Below are 16880 nucleotides of genomic sequence, written 5' to 3'. Positions count from 1 at the left end.
CAGATGTGCTGGTGTGCACCTGTATACCCAGCTACCTGGGAGGCTAAGGCAGGAGGATCACTTGAACCCGGGAGGCGGAGGTTGCAGTAAGCCGAGATCATGCCATTGCACTCCAGCCCAGGCAACAGAGTGAGACTCTGTCACAAAAAAAAAAAAAAAAAAAAAAAAACTACACTTAATACTAATAATATAACTTATAGAATATTGGGGCTTATCTTCATTTTCTTAAAATATTAATCTCAAATGTAAACAAGTTATATTTTCATTAAAAAAAAAATATTGATTCCTCCTCATTCATTACTATTGACCACTATACATTTTGTTAAAAATGAAATACACTATTACTATTTTAAAATCTTTATTCAATCAGATCCATGCTTATTTACATTATCTTTCATTTAGAATTAAAATATTATGTCAATCTGTAGTTTAAATCATACTTTTAGCCCTTTACAAAATATGTGATAAAAGTTTTCATGGTTTAAAATGGACCTAGAATAGGGAAATTTTGATTCACTTTAATGAAAATGAAAAATTATGATACACTAGAACATAAATGTATATGTACTAAACATACAGTATTAAAACAAGATCTACACTTTTTTCTTCTATTTTCTAAATACTATAAATCATATACTTTTAATAAGCATTCAAATAAAACTCTCAATAAATGCCAAATGAAGAGATGGCAAAAAAAAATTTCCTGAACATTCTTTTCACTTACTTCACTGCAAACTTCACGTTTCCTAGGTCAGAAGTTATCCACATTTAGAATATCTTAAGTCACAACATAGATATATTTGGTACATTCCACATGCTAAACACTGTACAACTGGCAATTCCCATAAAAGAGGTAAAAGAAATGTTAAGAAATGGTAGACTCAATTTAGCCTCCCAAGAATTGGAAGGACATCTACAGTCTGTGCTTAATTGTCTATAAATCACCACACAACCTTCCCTTTGTTTACTCGTTTTTTATATTATTGAAAATGTTATTTGCAGCTTTTTTCTTTCAAGAATGGAAACATCTAATTGCAAATCATTTTCCTATCCATTAAAATATAAATATTATTTTGCAAGAATATGGGTAGAGATGTTTTAATGACAAACAGCAAGGTATAGCAATGAATATTCAATAGGTATTCTGCCACCTACTGGAGTTTTTCAAGAAACTATTTAAGTTCACTTTAACTTACAGAAGTATTGCGAGATCCGAGTGTATACAATCAAAATATGATCAGCATGAGTATCAGCTATTTATTTGTAGATAAAGAGTAATATATGGTAATATGTAGCCAGAAACTTAAACAGCTGTTTGTCATTTTAAAATAAAATGGAAAACACTTGAAAATTTTCAGTGAATTGATCTTATTAATGTTAATAAGGATTAAAAAAAGAATGTTTAATATTATAAAATTGAAAGGTTTAGGAAAGAGTTTTATTGCACTCTTTTCTCTGCAAATGAAGTTTTTCCTACTAGTGGATATTTTAAAGGGACTACTTCATAATTCCAAAACGTCTAGTTTCAAATGCTTCACAGAATTTTGTAACTTAAGTTTCGTATAGCGTAGTCTCCGCTTATCCACGACTTTGCTTTCTGTGGTTTCAGTTACTCATGGTCAACCACGGTCTGATTACAGGTCAGTACAGTACAATAAGATATTTTAAGAGAAAGAGACAGAGAAATCACATTTACATAACTTTTATTACAGTGAATTTTTATAACTGTTCTATTTTGTTATTGTTTATCTCTTGCTGTCCCTAATTTATAAATAGAACTTTATCATAGGTGTATATGTTTAGCAAAAAACAGTGTATAGAGGGTTCTATACTATCCATGGTTTCAGACATTCACTGGGGGTCTTGGAATGTATGTCCCATGGGTAAGAGGGAACTGCTGTATTTTCTAATTCTATACATTTCTTATTGCTTATCTGTCCTGTCATTCTGCCCTTGAATATTACAAAAAAAAAAAAAAATCAAGCTGACAAAAAGCTATTAGACTGCTTTTTACCACTAAAATGAAGAAAATTAATTTTATGAATCTGGCTCACACTGAAAGAATATTTATTAATGCTACAAATCAGAGATCCAATGACAGAAACACTGTCTGGAATACAAAATGAACAAAAGTGAGGTCATTTGAATTGCCCTGAAAAACTCCAAATTCTTCAAGATGTCTTACTTGTATTCATACTCTGAAGTACCAGTGTTTTAATTTTAACTAAAAAATGAGAGTTTTCTTTTTTTTTTTTTTTTTTTTGAGATGGAGTCTTGCTCTGTCGCCCAGGCTGGAGTGCAGTGGCGCAATTTTGGCTCATTGCAACCTCCACCTCCCAGGTTCAAGCAATTCTCCTGCCTCAGCCTCCCGAGTAGCTAGGATCACAGGCGCACATCACCACGCCAGGATAATTTTTGTATTTTTAGTAGAGATGGGGTTTCACCAAACTGTTGGCCATGCGGGTCTTGAACTCCTGACATCAGGTGATCCACCCGCCTTGGCCTCCCAAAGTGCTGGGATTACAGGCATGAGCCACGGCACCCAGCCGTAAATGAGAGTTTTTATGTGCAAGTAAAGGCAGTTAAATAACTTTCAGTAATAAAATGCATCAAAATATTTCACAGGTTTAAAACACAGCCTGGTTACCTTTTTGAATAAAATAACACTTGGAAGAGAGCATAGCTATTTTTAAAAGCTATTCCATGCCTTCCTTGTGTTTGAAATTTCAAGAAAAAATAAAACGATAATTCACACAGAATTATAAAATGTCAAATTCAAGTTAATTCCTATAATTTTTCCATTTGTTATGAATATTCTGTAATATCAAACATTCATTTTTAATGTGCTAAAAATATGGGTTTACAAAATACGAACAGGTAATTTTTAAAGAGTAAATTATGTTAAGAACTTTATTATTTTTGATTCATTTTATAGGGTAGGAAAATAATACTTCTTCAAAATCATTTAAATGTTATTGATGCCACTGCAAAATCATTATAAATTTTCTCCATTATCCAATCACATCTAGATAACATTGAATATGTACAGGTTTCTCTGGATAGGCACCAAAAGGTACCACATTTTATACAGACTTAATTGTGAAAGCTAGGTGAAATAAAATTTCAGACCAAAAATTTTTTTTTAAGTTTAAATCATTTACTCTTTAAATTTCAGACAGTGTCAGTGTTACTCTTACTTTTAAAGAAAAAAAAAATTAGTTTAAAATTTAATGACCACAGATTTAATAATTTTTTACTTTAACACAATGTACATTTTCATGAGTAGTAATTAAGATATGCTGAAAATTTAAATGTGAAAGATTTCAAAGTTTCAGTATGTTAACATTACTCTTTAAATGTTCTTAATATATATATATATAAACACTTACAAATTATAGATACAACTAGTTGTATATCTATAATACATATATGAACACCACTCTTCTTCCCTAGCCATATTGATATGAGGATAAAGTAATAAATCTCTGTGCTATTCAAGGGAAAAAAAAATGAATGCTTTCAAAAATAAATCTTTAAAGAACAGTTTCAAAAATAAAGTTCAAATATTGCACAAAATAATTTAACTGTAAATATTACTATATAGTGTAAAACAATTTAAAAAAAATTTTTATGCTCTACAGTAAATCCCATTTTCTAATTCTATAAAAGAATTTATTGGAAGTCCACATTAAATGTTTAGATATTAAATGTTTACATTCAGTTTGACAGGAATTCAGTTTTCACAAGTTAACTGAGCCTTTGTCTTAAAAGTTCATCTATTTGAGTTTTATACATATTTTTTACATCTTCAAGATCTAATCGAAGTTCTTCCGCCTCTTCTGCTTTTTCTCCATACATCTGCAGAATAGTGTTGTATCTTTGATCCAAATCCTGCAAAATATATTTGTTTACAATTTTTAAAATAACTACACAAAACATCTTTAATGTTTATATTGCCATAGGAGTCAACAATGAAAACACTACAATTTAAATAAAAGTATATACTCATCTCTTTTAAAAATTAAACTCACACTTCAATGTTGAACTAAATAGCAAAAAAAAGGAATTAAAGAAAAAAAAAACAAGCTAGAAGACTATCAATTTTACCCTCTCTCTCCACTAAATCTACAATTCTCCCCATATATGAGTTCTCTCCCATTAATGTAAGCATACCTGATATAAAATTTAGTCTCTTTGTTCCGTGGTGGTGTAAGTATTACCTGGCATTTAGCCCACAGGAAAGATCAAAAGAAAACATATTCTCACTTATGGCTTAACAGTGTCTTCTAACATCCAGATAAGACATTTGTGATGATACATATAACATCAATCAACAGAATATTACTAAGATCATACAAAGTTTAATGTTATAAATGAAGCGTAGCCAAATCTAGTTCTTTTCCTATACTGGGACTAAACGTGATTGTGAAAATTACTTTGAATATGTAAAGACACAAGCAAGATAAAAGATTCATTTTTAAAGTTCTTTGCTCAAATATTAATACTCTTTAATTTTCAAGGAAATCACTAACACATACTATAAACTAAAAACATGAGATTTAATGTAAATGAACTAAAATATCTTAGACTCATCCTTAGGGGAAGAATACTTACTCTTAGCTGAGTTCTAAGTTTGGGTATCTCCTTCACCTTCTCTTCAAGTTCATCATTTTGATTTGTTAATTTAACTAGTTCTTCAGCCATTATTGATCGAGTTTTTTCTAGATTGCCAATTTCTAGCTGAGAAGCATTACCACAAAATAGTTTAAATCAAAACATATCTTTTATAATACTCCCACTAATATAAAAATATTTAATGGGGTTTTGGGTTTTTTTTTTTTGGAAATAGATATGTCAACATATAACCTTTAGCTAGCTCTTTCTTAAGGGAACAGTGGCAGAAAAAGGGTCCCAACTTTCCAGAGAGATATACCATTTATAAGGTTTACTATGCAACAGAGATAAAGAAGAAAATCCAATTTATTGTTTGAAAATATTCAACCATATATTTTTCTAATCTAAGGAAATGACCTATATTTCAGTTATTCTAAATTACTACAAGAACCCAGAGAAATAAAAACACACTTTAATGTAGCCCCACCTGTGTAGGTTGTATCGACAGAGGCTTTCATCACTATCAAAGAAATTTATTAGGTCCCTATATAGCGTACTGGCTATACAAACATCTGGGATTAAGATTAGTCTGATCTACTTTTTGTCAATTCAAGTTCTTTAATAGAGTAATATTTTCATATAACTGAAATTATATAATAGGAGTTGAATTTTTACCTACTTGTGAGTGTATTGTGTTTAACACTGAAAAGAGGTATCCTGATTCAAAATGCTTGAGACCAGGAATGTTTCAAATTTCTTTTTTTTTTTTCAGATTATGGAATAATTGCATTATGTACTTATTGGTTGAGCATCCCACATCTGGAAATCCAAAATGCTCAATTCAGCACTTCCTTTGAGCAGCATGTCAGCACTCAAAGTTTTGGATTTGGGGGCATTTCAGATTTCTGACCTGGGATGCTCAACCTGTAAAACATTTTAAGATTTCTGACTGTACAAACTTTTTTAAAAGCCAAAAAGGTTAAGATGGAAGGATGCTCCCTCAACAACTCCTGTTGTTTCCTCCCATGTACAGTGTGTTACAGTTCGAACATCTCATCCCTTTATCCCTTCCTTCCCGGGGTAGTTGGAACAACTTATCTAAGAGGTAAATCTGAATAGAACAGGCATTCACAGCTCAGCAACTTCCCTTTATTCTGTTGGGAAACAGCTGCTTGAAAGGAGGAGGCATTCTCTGCTCCTAGATGCTTATGTCTTATGTAGGCAGGTTGTAACACATGAGAGGCCTGCTCCAGCCCAGTATTTCCTGTGACAGATCAGTCAAAACTGCCTATTTCTGGCAATCAGCAGGTTCAGCTGGCTGTTATCCTTAGCTAATTGCTCTTTTTAGCCTTTATCACTGATACATGTGATACATTTTGGGCTTCACATGCCACTATGTCATCTTGTTTCTCTATTTGCTCAGAATTCAGATGGCAATGAAGGGTGCTATTTATTGGGCCTCAAAACTTCATTTACTTCTATAGCAAATTTAATTTTTCCAATACCTGTAAATGAGTAATTTCCCCTTCCCTTAGCTTTAGCTGAGACTGTAGGTTTTCAATAACGCTTGATCCTGCTCCCATCCTTACAGCATCATAAAGATTGCTTCCATTTGCTGATACAGACATTGGTCCAAATGAGTGATCATGAGATTCATCCTATGTTAATTAAGAAAGTTTACACAGTTACTCAGTTATTATAGCTTGTCTTCCATTACCAGCTTCTAACAAAAATGGTTCTGTCAATTTTTGCTTTAAATGTCTTCTCAAAGGCAGAAAATCATTCATGTATTTCCTCTCACTACAATTAGCACTCCTCCACAAGTATTCAGATGAATTGCCTACAGAATGGCAAAGTCATGATGACAGACAATATTGCCATTTGCATATTTCCTTTATTATTATTCTAAGAACTAAGCACATATAAAAAATAAAACATCACCTGAGACAGAAAAGATGTCTGTAGTCCTGCCATATCAACACCACTTATTGAACTTGAGCGTGACATGGTGGGAGTGCTAGAAACAGAAAATGGCTTGCGTTCCTTAGGGAGTAAAAAAAATTCTGTTCAGATTAAAGAGCAAAGAGATAAGCAGAGAAAGCAAGCACATTTCCCAGGGTTAACGAGAACAAAGATTCAGTCTTTTTAAAAAGCCACACTACAAAGGAATTCAATAAAATCAAAAGAAGGAAAAAAAAATTTTTTTTAAGATTCATTCTAATTTCCCCATAAAATGGCTTCTGAAGTCTTATCAGAAGGACAGTATTTGGCCAGGCGTGGTGGCCCATGCCTGTTATCCCAGCACTTTGGGAGGCCAAGGAGGGTGGATCACCTGAGGTTGGGAGTTCAAGACCAACCTGATCAACATGGAAAAACCACGTCTCTACTAAAAATACAAAATTAGCTGGGCGTGGTGATGCATGCCTGTAATCCCAGCTACTTGGGAGGCTGAGGCAGGAGAATAGCTTGAACCCGGGAGGTGGAGGTTGTGGTGAGCCGAGATAACACCATTGCACTCCAGTCTGGGCAACAAGAGTAAAACTCAGTCTCAAAAAAAAAAAAGTACAATATTTGCTAATTAAAACTGTAGATAGACTTGGTTAGATCATCACAGGACCCATTTATTACAACAATGTAATTTGTTGGGTTTTATAATGGAATGAGAATGTTTCTGTTAAGTTTCATATTCTATAATATACTATCAGTTAAACCTATTTTTTTAACATAAAATTTCTAATGAGTGTTACAAACTATAGAATTTCTGGCTTATCCATTTTATTTTTAATGTATTTTTAAAACTCCAAATAAATTCCATAGGTAATTTAAATTTACCTATCAGTAGTTTAAATATATTATGCTAACTCCAAGTACACGGTAATTCTTTCAATATGGAAAACACATTTTATTTTATATATATATATATATATATATATTTTTTTTTTTTTTTTTTTTTTTTGAGAAAGAGTCTCGCTCTGTTGCCCAGGCTGGAGTGCAGTGATGCGATCTCGGCTCACTGCAGCCTCCGCCTCCCGGGTTCAAGCAATTCTCCCACCTCTGCCTCCTGAGTAGCTGGGATTATAGGCACATGCCACCATGCCCAGCTAATTTTCGTATTTAGTAAAGACGGGGGTTTCACCATGTTGGCCAGGCTGGTCTCGAACTCCTGGCCTCAAGTGATCCACCCACCTCAGCCTCTCAAAGTGCTGGGATTACAGATGTGAGTCACCATGCCCAGCCTCAGAAAACTCATTTCAGAAAAATTACCCTCATTAACCAGAAAGAAAACAAGCCAGATTTACTCCTTAAGTGCCTATAGACCAAATGAGGTGCGCTGGTTTCAGTGACAGACGATTCAATTCATTTAAAAAAAAAGGGCAAGAGGTTTTATATTTCAAGTCCTAGAAATCATAGATCTCTTTGGATAAACTCAAAATTACTTTGGGTCCACTCTGAGCAGGACACTGATTATAATACTAGAATTCATCACTATGTTGATTTTAGACATTAAAAAAGGATACTTATAAAGCAGGGACGTCCAATCTTTTGGTTCCCTGGGCCTCATTTGAAGAACAAGAATTGTCTTGGGCCACACATAAAATACACTAACAATAGCTGATGAACTAAAAAAAAAAAAAAAAAAACATGAAAAAAAAAATCTCATGATGATTTAAGAAAATTTATGAATTTGTATTGGGCTTCATTCAAAATCATCCTGGGCCACATGCCAACCAGGGCCACAGGCTGGACAAGCTTGTTATAAAGCATAGCTAAAATTAAAAAGCAATGATTTATCACAGCATCTACTAAATGGTTACACAACAAACAAACAAAAACAAAATTCAATACCTTTTCTTTTATTGCTTCTTGAGTAAAAATGGCTTTCTTCCTTTCTTGTTCAACTTTCATTCTTTCCATTTCTAACTGACTATTCAACAGTGTCTAATGGAGAGAGATAAAGTTAGATAATTTCTGTGACAGTAATTCATGCCATGATAAGTCAATCTCAAAGTTAGAAGCATAAAGTGTAAACTCATATTTGTTTTACTACTAAAGACTAAGTTGCAAAAGCAGTGGCATCACCCATTTCATCTTGTTATCTCATTAGTTTGCTGCCATCCCCAACCATTCTCTAATGTAAGCCCTAAGAGGTTAGTGATCACGAAGAGAAATACCTTTTCTTTCCTTGTCTCTTCAAGTGTTCTTACATATTCATCTTTTAGGTTTTCTAATTCAACCTGGTACCTATTAAACAGGAGAAAATTTTTAAAAAAAAAAACAGAAAATGAAAAAGATGACAGCATAGACTATTAAAAACTCAGTACTTTATTAACTCCAGCTACATATTGAGAAATCATTTTTATTTCCAGCTTGACATCAGTGATTTTCCAACAGTGTATTCCAGATCCCATCTGAGTTTCACTCAGAAACCAAACCACAATTGAAAAAGCTCCACTTTTGTGCATTTTATTTATTGGTGCTCTGGGTTAAGATTTCATTTAAAAAGAGACTTTATAAAAATAATTTTGAGTATCATCATCCTATAATATGCTCAGATTCCAAAAAGCCTATTAGGGAGTTTTATGAAAATGTTTATAAAAGTTCAGACATTTTACTTTAGAAATTATTTTTACTTGATTACTTTTTTAAAAAGTAAAATTTCCGGCCGGGCGCGGTGGCTCACGCCTGTAATCCCAGCACTTTGGGAGGCCGAGGCAGGCGGATCACGAGGTCAGGAGATCGAGACCATCCTGGCTAACACAGTGAAACCCCGTCTCTACTAAAAATGCAAAAAATTAGCTGGGCGTGGCGGCGGGCGCCTGTAGTCCCAGCTACTTGGGAGTCTGAGGCAGGAGAATGGTGGGAACCCAGGAGGCGGAGCTTGCAGTGAGCCAAGATCGCGCCACTGCACTCCAGACTGGGCGACTGAGCAAGACTCTGTCTCAAAAAAAAAAAAAAAAAGTAAAATTTCCAAGGAAGAACACAGAGGGTAAAAAATACTAACCATTGCCTTAATATAATCTCAGATAGATGGATTTTATAGCCCATGGTTTCCAAGAACCCAGAAATTTATTTAGAAAAGACTTAAATTATGCTACTAAAACCCTTGTAATATAAAAGTAACTCCGAAGAGTAGTCTCAAAACTATTTTGTGGTGTTACAGGTCCCTTTAAAAAATCTGATTAAAGGTACAAATCCTTTCCCTGGAAAAATAAATAAATACAAAACATGTCACACAATCTCAGCAACCTATATGACATTCAATGAATCCCAGTACTAACTTCTTGTTATAATATATAATATCCTGTTACTTTTTTTTTTTGGAGACGGAGTCTCACTCTGCCACCCAGGCTGGGGTGCAATGGTGCAATCTCTGCTTACTGCAACCTCCACCTCCCAGGTTCAAGCCATTCTCCTGTCTCAGCCTCCCAAGTAGCTGGGATTACAGCCATCTGCCATCACACCTGGCTAATTTTTGTATTTTAGTAGAGACAGGATTTCACTATGTTGGCCAGGCTGGTATTGAACTCCTGACCTCAGGTGATCCACCTGCCTCAGCCTCCTAAAATGCTGGATTACAGGCGTGAGCCACAGCACCTGGCCATAATATCCTGTTACTAATAACCCTAACTTTAAATGCTAAAAGTGATTACTTTTAGTTCTTGGTACTCTGAAGCTAAAAGCCAACAACATACTTTGTTTATTTAGTTATTTAATTTTATCTATTTATTTATTTTTTGAGACCGAGTCTCATTCTGTCACTCAGGCTGGAGTGCAGTGGCGGGATCTCGGCTTACTGCAACTTCCGCCTCCCGGGTGTAAGCGATTTCATGCCTCAGCCTCCAAGTTGCTGGGATTACAGGCATACGCCACCACAACCGGCAAATTTTATTTTTAGGTTTCACCATGTTGGTCAGGCTGGTCTCCACCTCCTGACCTCAAGTGATCCGCCCGCCTTGGCCTCCCAAAGTGCTGGGATTACAGGCATGAGCCACTGCGCCCGGCCCAACAACATACTTTAAAAAAGTGCTTTAGGATGTCATGGAACTAACACAAATATCACTCAGAAACCATGCTCACCTGTTGTTCTCATCCTCCAGCTTACATAGCCTATTTTTCTCTGATTCTAGCTGGGCTTGAAATCTACTATTTTCCTGTCTTAAGAGAGAATTCTGTGACTCCATGGAAGACATCTGAATTTTGTTAGCAAGGAGTTCTTCTGTAGCTGCACGTTCTCTTTCAACTGCTGCTGCCAGCAAGGTCTGGGATTCACCTGATTATAGGACAGAAAGAAAAATCACATACACATATAGCCCAGAGACCAAAATACCAAGTCAATTCTGATTTCAAACATTTAATGATGCAAGTAGCCACACTTAAAACTGATAACTATTTATGATAACTATTTATTGCCTAAGGCAGGACTGTCTACTGAGACAAATGAACCAATCTTAACTTATATTTGCTTTATCATTCTTTTCCAAAAGTATTTTAATTTCAAAATGGAGTCATGCATTAAAAGAGTAGTAGATCAACAATGATCCTGGAGCAATTGGACATCTATATGCGAAAAAACAAAAAGCCTACACATCACATCATTCACGAAAATTAACTCAAAATGGATCATAGACTTAAATATAAAACATAAAAGTATAAAACTTTAAGGAAAAAACAGAGGAGAAAGTCTTCAGGATCTACAGCAAGACAGATTTGATACAAAAAGCAAGAGCCATAGAAAGAAAAACTGACAGACTTCTTCAAAATTTTCAACTTTTAAATCTATGTAAAGAGGATGAAAAGGCTAGCTACAGAGTGACAGCAAATAAATGCAAACCATACATCTAGGACTAGTATCAGGAATATATAACAATCCAGTTAGAAAATGGGTAAAAGACATAGAAATTTCACCACAGAACATGTACAAATGGAAAATAAGGACACAAAATGATGTTCAATAACATTAGCCATTAGGGAAATACAAATTAAAATCATAATGAGATATGACTACATGCTGTCTGAGTAACTAAAAGAAAAAACAGGGACAACATAAAATGTTGGCAAGGATGTGAAGAAACTAGACTACTCTTATACAGTCACTTTGAAACAGTTTGGCATTTTCTTAAAAACACTAAACATGACCTGGCAATTGCACACTTGGGCATTTATCCAGAGAAATGAAAACTCAGGTTCACACTAAAACCTGTATGTGAATATTCACAGTAGCTTTATCTGTAATAGCCAGAGCCTGGAATCAGCCTGGACGTCCTTTGTGCAGTGAATGGTTAAACAAACATGGTACATACTATGGAATAACACTCAGCAATAAAAAGACTAAACTACTGATACAAAAACAACTGTGTTAACCTCTTCCTGGGAATTACACTGAGTGAAAAAAGCCAATCCCAAAATGTCATACACTGTATAATTTTATTTATGTAACATTTTTGAAATGACAGAATTTTAGAAACAGAGGACCAATGAGTGATTGCCAGAGATTTGGGACAAGGGAGGAAGGGTTGAGAGAGTGGTAGGTGTGTTTCCAAAAGGGTAACATTAAGAGTGATTATCTTCAGCTTAGAAAAAAAGAAAACAAAGCTAACAGGAAGGACTCAATAGTGCTGGAACTGTTCAATATCTTGACTATGGTAATGGATATGTGGTAAAGTTGCACAGAACTTAATACAAACACACACATACATACACACAAATGAGTACCAATAAAACTTTGGAAATCTCAATAAAATCAGTAGATTGTATCAATGTCAATACTATGGTTGTGATATTATACATTAATTTTATAAAATTTTAATACTTGGAGATATTAGGCAATGTATGCAAAGGACCTTTCTATATCATTTCTTATAACTGCACATGAATCTATATTATATCAATAAAAAATTTCAATTAAAAAAAGAGCAATTGGTAAGATTCTGAGATTTAACTTAGGTAAGAATTATCGTATTTTTTCTCCACCAAAGTAGAACTAGTAATACCTCTATTTTACATTTTACACGCTGCTACACAGCATATCTATGGTCTTTTTAATAGCATTCCTTGGTTATGTTTGTCCTGTGGCTTTGCCTATATGCTAGCACAATACCACACATTGCTGAGGGTATGTAGACTTCAGTCTAAAAACCACAAAAGTACCAGTTTCTAGCACTCATTTATTGCTAAATATTTATTTCAAAACATATCATTTTCAGATGTTTCATATTTCATATCACATTGCTCAAAAGCTGTCAGAGATAAATGACAGACCTAACATTTATACCTATAAATTTAAATATATATGAAGGTTTATCTAGTTCAGTACATTTTTTTTTTTAAGTAGATGAATCTTTTTCTAGACCAAATCTTTCATGGAACTCCAATAAAAAAAGACAGACAAAGGAGGCCCTATTTTCATTAAAGCAGCCAGAGAAGCCCAGCCTCTTATTTATCAGGCTTCCCTCTCACCATGACAGCAGCCCCAAAGGTAGCTAAGAGTCCACTGAATACCATTTGAAAGTCACTAATCTAGTTCACCCCTCCTGATTCACAAGGAATAGCACAGAGAAAGTTGGAACAATATAAGTGACTTGTTCCACACTGTTTTGCTGGATGATTCAAAACAAAACACGCTGAGTCCACGTCTCCTGACTCATATTCAGGTCTGATTTGATCACTACCCTGTGATTTCTCAAATTACAGTTAGTGTCAGGCGTAGAAGGCATACATGAATTTTTCATGAATATCCTAGCTTCTGGGATACCTATAATATACATACACTACCTGTCTGTGCTAGAAGGGAAACATTTTAGACAATACTTTTCTTTTTATTAACATCACAGAAGGGCAACCTGGGGCATGACTGTAAAGAGGCAGAATATGGAATCTTTTTTTTTTTGAGATGGAGTTTCACTTTGTCACCCAGGCTGGAGTGCAGTGGTATGATCTCAACTCACTGCAGCCTCTGCTTCCCAGGTTCAAGTCATTCTTTGCCTCAGCCTCCCAAATAGCTGAGATTACAGGCGTGCGCCATGACATCTGGCTAATTTTTGTATTTTTGGTAGAGATGGGGTCTCATCATGTTGGCCAGGCTGGTCTTGAACTCCTGGCCTCAAGTGATCCGCCCACCTCGGCTTCCCAAAGCACTGGGATTACAGGTATGAGCCACCGCACCCCGCCAGAATATGGAATCTTAAGACTCCCTAGTATCTCTCTTCTAGGGTCGATCTTGACTCTCTGTAGACCTATTTTCGCTCTTGGAATTCTACCAGTGATGAGAATCAGATCTGATCTCTACCTCCTATACTATGGCAGACAAGCTTCAAAGGGGTCAGATTTAGCAATGGACAAGAAAAAAATCGAGTACAGCAGTCTACTAAAAATACAAAAAATTAGCCAGGTGTGGTGGCAGATGCCTGTTGTCCCACCTATTTGGGAGGCTGAGGCAGGAGAATTGTGTGAACCCGGGAGGCAGAGCTTGCAGTGAGTCGAGATCGTGTCACTGCACTCCAGCCTGGGCGACACAGCGAGACTCCGTCTCAAAAAAAAAAAAAAAGAAATGAATGAAAGACTGACATGGAAGTACTTTAGCCAGTATCTGATAACATTGTGTAATGGGAAAAAATAGTTTGAAACAGACATAATAAAGGTATTAAAAATACATGTAGAAAAAGATAAAACATAAAAATCTACATATTAGACACAAAATGTAACTATCAGATCAAATGAATTTCAATTTCATACCATTATTCTAATTCTATAAACAAGATGGAAGGGTTTCTGCATCGAGCATAAAAACTAAAGCAGTTACCAAGCCTATCAGAAAGATTCTTCTCTAATTTCTCCCACGACGATGTCTGGGATCCCAGGGTTGCTTGCAAATTTTCTATTTGTCGAAGCAATGGTCTTGTGGTTGATGAAACACTTTGACTCAGTTCCTGGTTTCGATTCTCTGCCTCCTGGAGTCTCTGAATCACGAAATTCTCAAGTCATTACCAATGACAGCAATAAAAACATTAAAAACACTAGCAAACCTGAACTTTATAAGAGGTTCCTGGAAAATTATTTTTCCAAGAGAAAATTATTTGCTCTTTAATAATAATAATAATTATTATTATTAATTTTAGAGACGGGGTCTTGCTCTGTCACCCAGGCTGGAATGCAGTGGCACAATCTTGGTTCACTGTAGCCTCAACCTCCTAGGCTCAAGCGATCCTCCCATCTCAGCCTCCCAAGTAGCTTGGACTACAGGTACACGCCACCACACCCAGCTAATTTTTGTATTTTTTTGTAGAGACAAGGTTTCATCATGTTGCTCAGGCTGGCCTCGAACTCCTGAGCCCAGACAATCTGACCGCTTCAGTCTCCCAAAGCACTGAGATTACAGGCATGAGCCACCATGCCCAGCCCTTAATTACTTTTCTAACTGTTCAATCCTTCCAATAGAGTTAGACTGTGTAATACAGTATCTTAGTAAGTGCTTCTTTGGCCAGGCACGGTGGCTCATGCCTGTTATATATATTCAGTATTGCTTTTCCATTTGTAATAGCTTAGTGATTGTCAGTCTTTGATTACTGTGGGACAGGTAATAGTTCCCGGTTTCTATGCTTCTGTTAATTTTCAGTCATTTATAACATGCACAGGAAAAAGGAGAGGAAATACAATTTAGGTTGATTTCTGTTTTTAAAAATAGTTAGAAATATTTGGATGAGGAGGCAACTACTGAGAGGTTTGGATGAACTCTTTTATAACCTTTAGGTAATTGAAGACTAAGAAATGTTTTTTAAAGAAGCACTTATTTATTTATTTATTTATTTATTTATTTATTTTATTTATTTTGAGACAGAGTCTTGCTCTGTTGCCCAAGCTGGAGTGCAGTGGCATGATCTTGGCTCGCTGTACCCTCTGCCTCCTGGGTTCAAGCAATTCTCCTGTCTCAGCCTCCAGAGTAGCTGGGATTACAGGAATGCACCACCATGCCCTGCTAATTTTTGTATTTTTAGTAGAGATGAGGGTTCACCATGTTGGCCAGGCTGGTCTTGAACTCCTGACCTCAGGTGATCCACCCACCTCAGCCTCTATCATAACATTATTTTCTATAAAACAAAATAAGAAATTTCCTTGTATATATTTTTAAGGTGCCCATTCTGATTTATTCACACAAGCCACAAAATACAGCAAATGCTAAGTGTGATAGTAATCCTCTCAATTCCATGAACATTATCCCGCTGAGTAATTATTTTATTTCTAGAAAAACACATACTTCTTGGATTTGTGTTTTGGAAAACTGTGACAGTACCTGCTGAAGTTCACCGATCTCATGGCGTAAATAATCCTCCCTTCTGGCAGCTGCTTGTTCTGTACGCTGCAATGCAAGCCTAAGGTCCCCCACCTGTAGGAGGAGAAACAATACATTCACAAACAATGGTACAGTATTATCTATAACTTCCCGCTAACTACACATTTTGTGTTGTGTCGACATTGTTCATGTATATTTCATACTCTCCAGTGAACTTTTAATATGATTATCACACCTGTCATTCATCAAGCACTTCCAAAACTGTATGTATATTCAGTGCTTACTTAGAAAAGCACTCTGTTAAGGCAAAGAAACACAAACAAATATGTATAATGCACAGCCATTACCATACAATATTGGAGAAAAGACAATGCATCCATAAATGTTTGCCACATCAGACAGAAAGTGATAGGTGCTATATGGGTTATAAAAGCTAGGTGCTCCACTCATATGCAGGAGCATACATTATAAACTACCACAGCCTTTTTGGAAAACATTATAACATGTTTAAAGAATCATCAAACTTCTCATATCCTTTTACCTGGCCATCCTAGTCTTGGGAATTTACTCTAAGAAAGCAGATATGTAAATACACAGGGATATTCCCTACAGTATTAAATAGGCTAGCAAAAACAAAGCTGGAAATATTCTAAATCTCCATCACTAGTAATCTATATTTGCAAATGTTGATACAACATGAATGTAACCATTAAAAATTACAATAAATGTATAAAATGTAAAAAAATGTCTAATTTATCATTAAATGGAAAAACTATAAAATAATACGTAAGACATCAATTATGAAAAATACATATATGGAAATAGAATAAAACACTAATACATAAAACTGACAGTACTTGTAAAAAGTGATGGATTCATGGATGGTAACTCATATATGCTCTATCTCCCATTCCCCCAATTTTTCTGTACTATTATTCTAATGTATTTCAAATTTAAATTGCTGATATTTTATCTATCT

The 16880-nt window shown here is 35.1% G+C and overlaps 1 protein-coding gene across 1 annotated transcript in view; it reads right to left on the bottom strand.

The window, feature by feature from the left end:
* Positions 1–341: 341 nt before the first annotated feature.
* Positions 342–16880, bottom strand: part of TMF1 (TATA element modulatory factor 1) — a 33302-nt gene continuing 16763 nt past the window's right edge. Inside the window, exons 9-17 of the mRNA XM_023200235.2 lie at positions 15902–15994; positions 14414–14570; positions 10693–10885; positions 8787–8856; positions 8461–8553; positions 6556–6657; positions 6120–6272; positions 4615–4740; positions 342–3891 (exon numbers count right to left, since the gene is read on the bottom strand). Coding sequence (XP_023056003.2) covers positions 3748–3891; positions 4615–4740; positions 6120–6272; positions 6556–6657; positions 8461–8553; positions 8787–8856; positions 10693–10885; positions 14414–14570; positions 15902–15994 — 1131 coding nt within the window. The 3' untranslated portion in view covers positions 342–3747. The remainder of the gene's footprint in view (positions 3892–4614; positions 4741–6119; positions 6273–6555; positions 6658–8460; positions 8554–8786; positions 8857–10692; positions 10886–14413; positions 14571–15901; positions 15995–16880) is intronic.

The sequence above is a fragment of the Piliocolobus tephrosceles genome, chromosome 2, assembly GCF_002776525.5.
Source record: "Piliocolobus tephrosceles isolate RC106 chromosome 2, ASM277652v3, whole genome shotgun sequence".
Taxonomy (NCBI): Eukaryota; Metazoa; Chordata; class Mammalia; order Primates; family Cercopithecidae; genus Piliocolobus; species Piliocolobus tephrosceles.
Note: the sequence above shows the minus strand (reverse complement) of the source record. Positions and strands in the feature narration are given on the sequence as shown.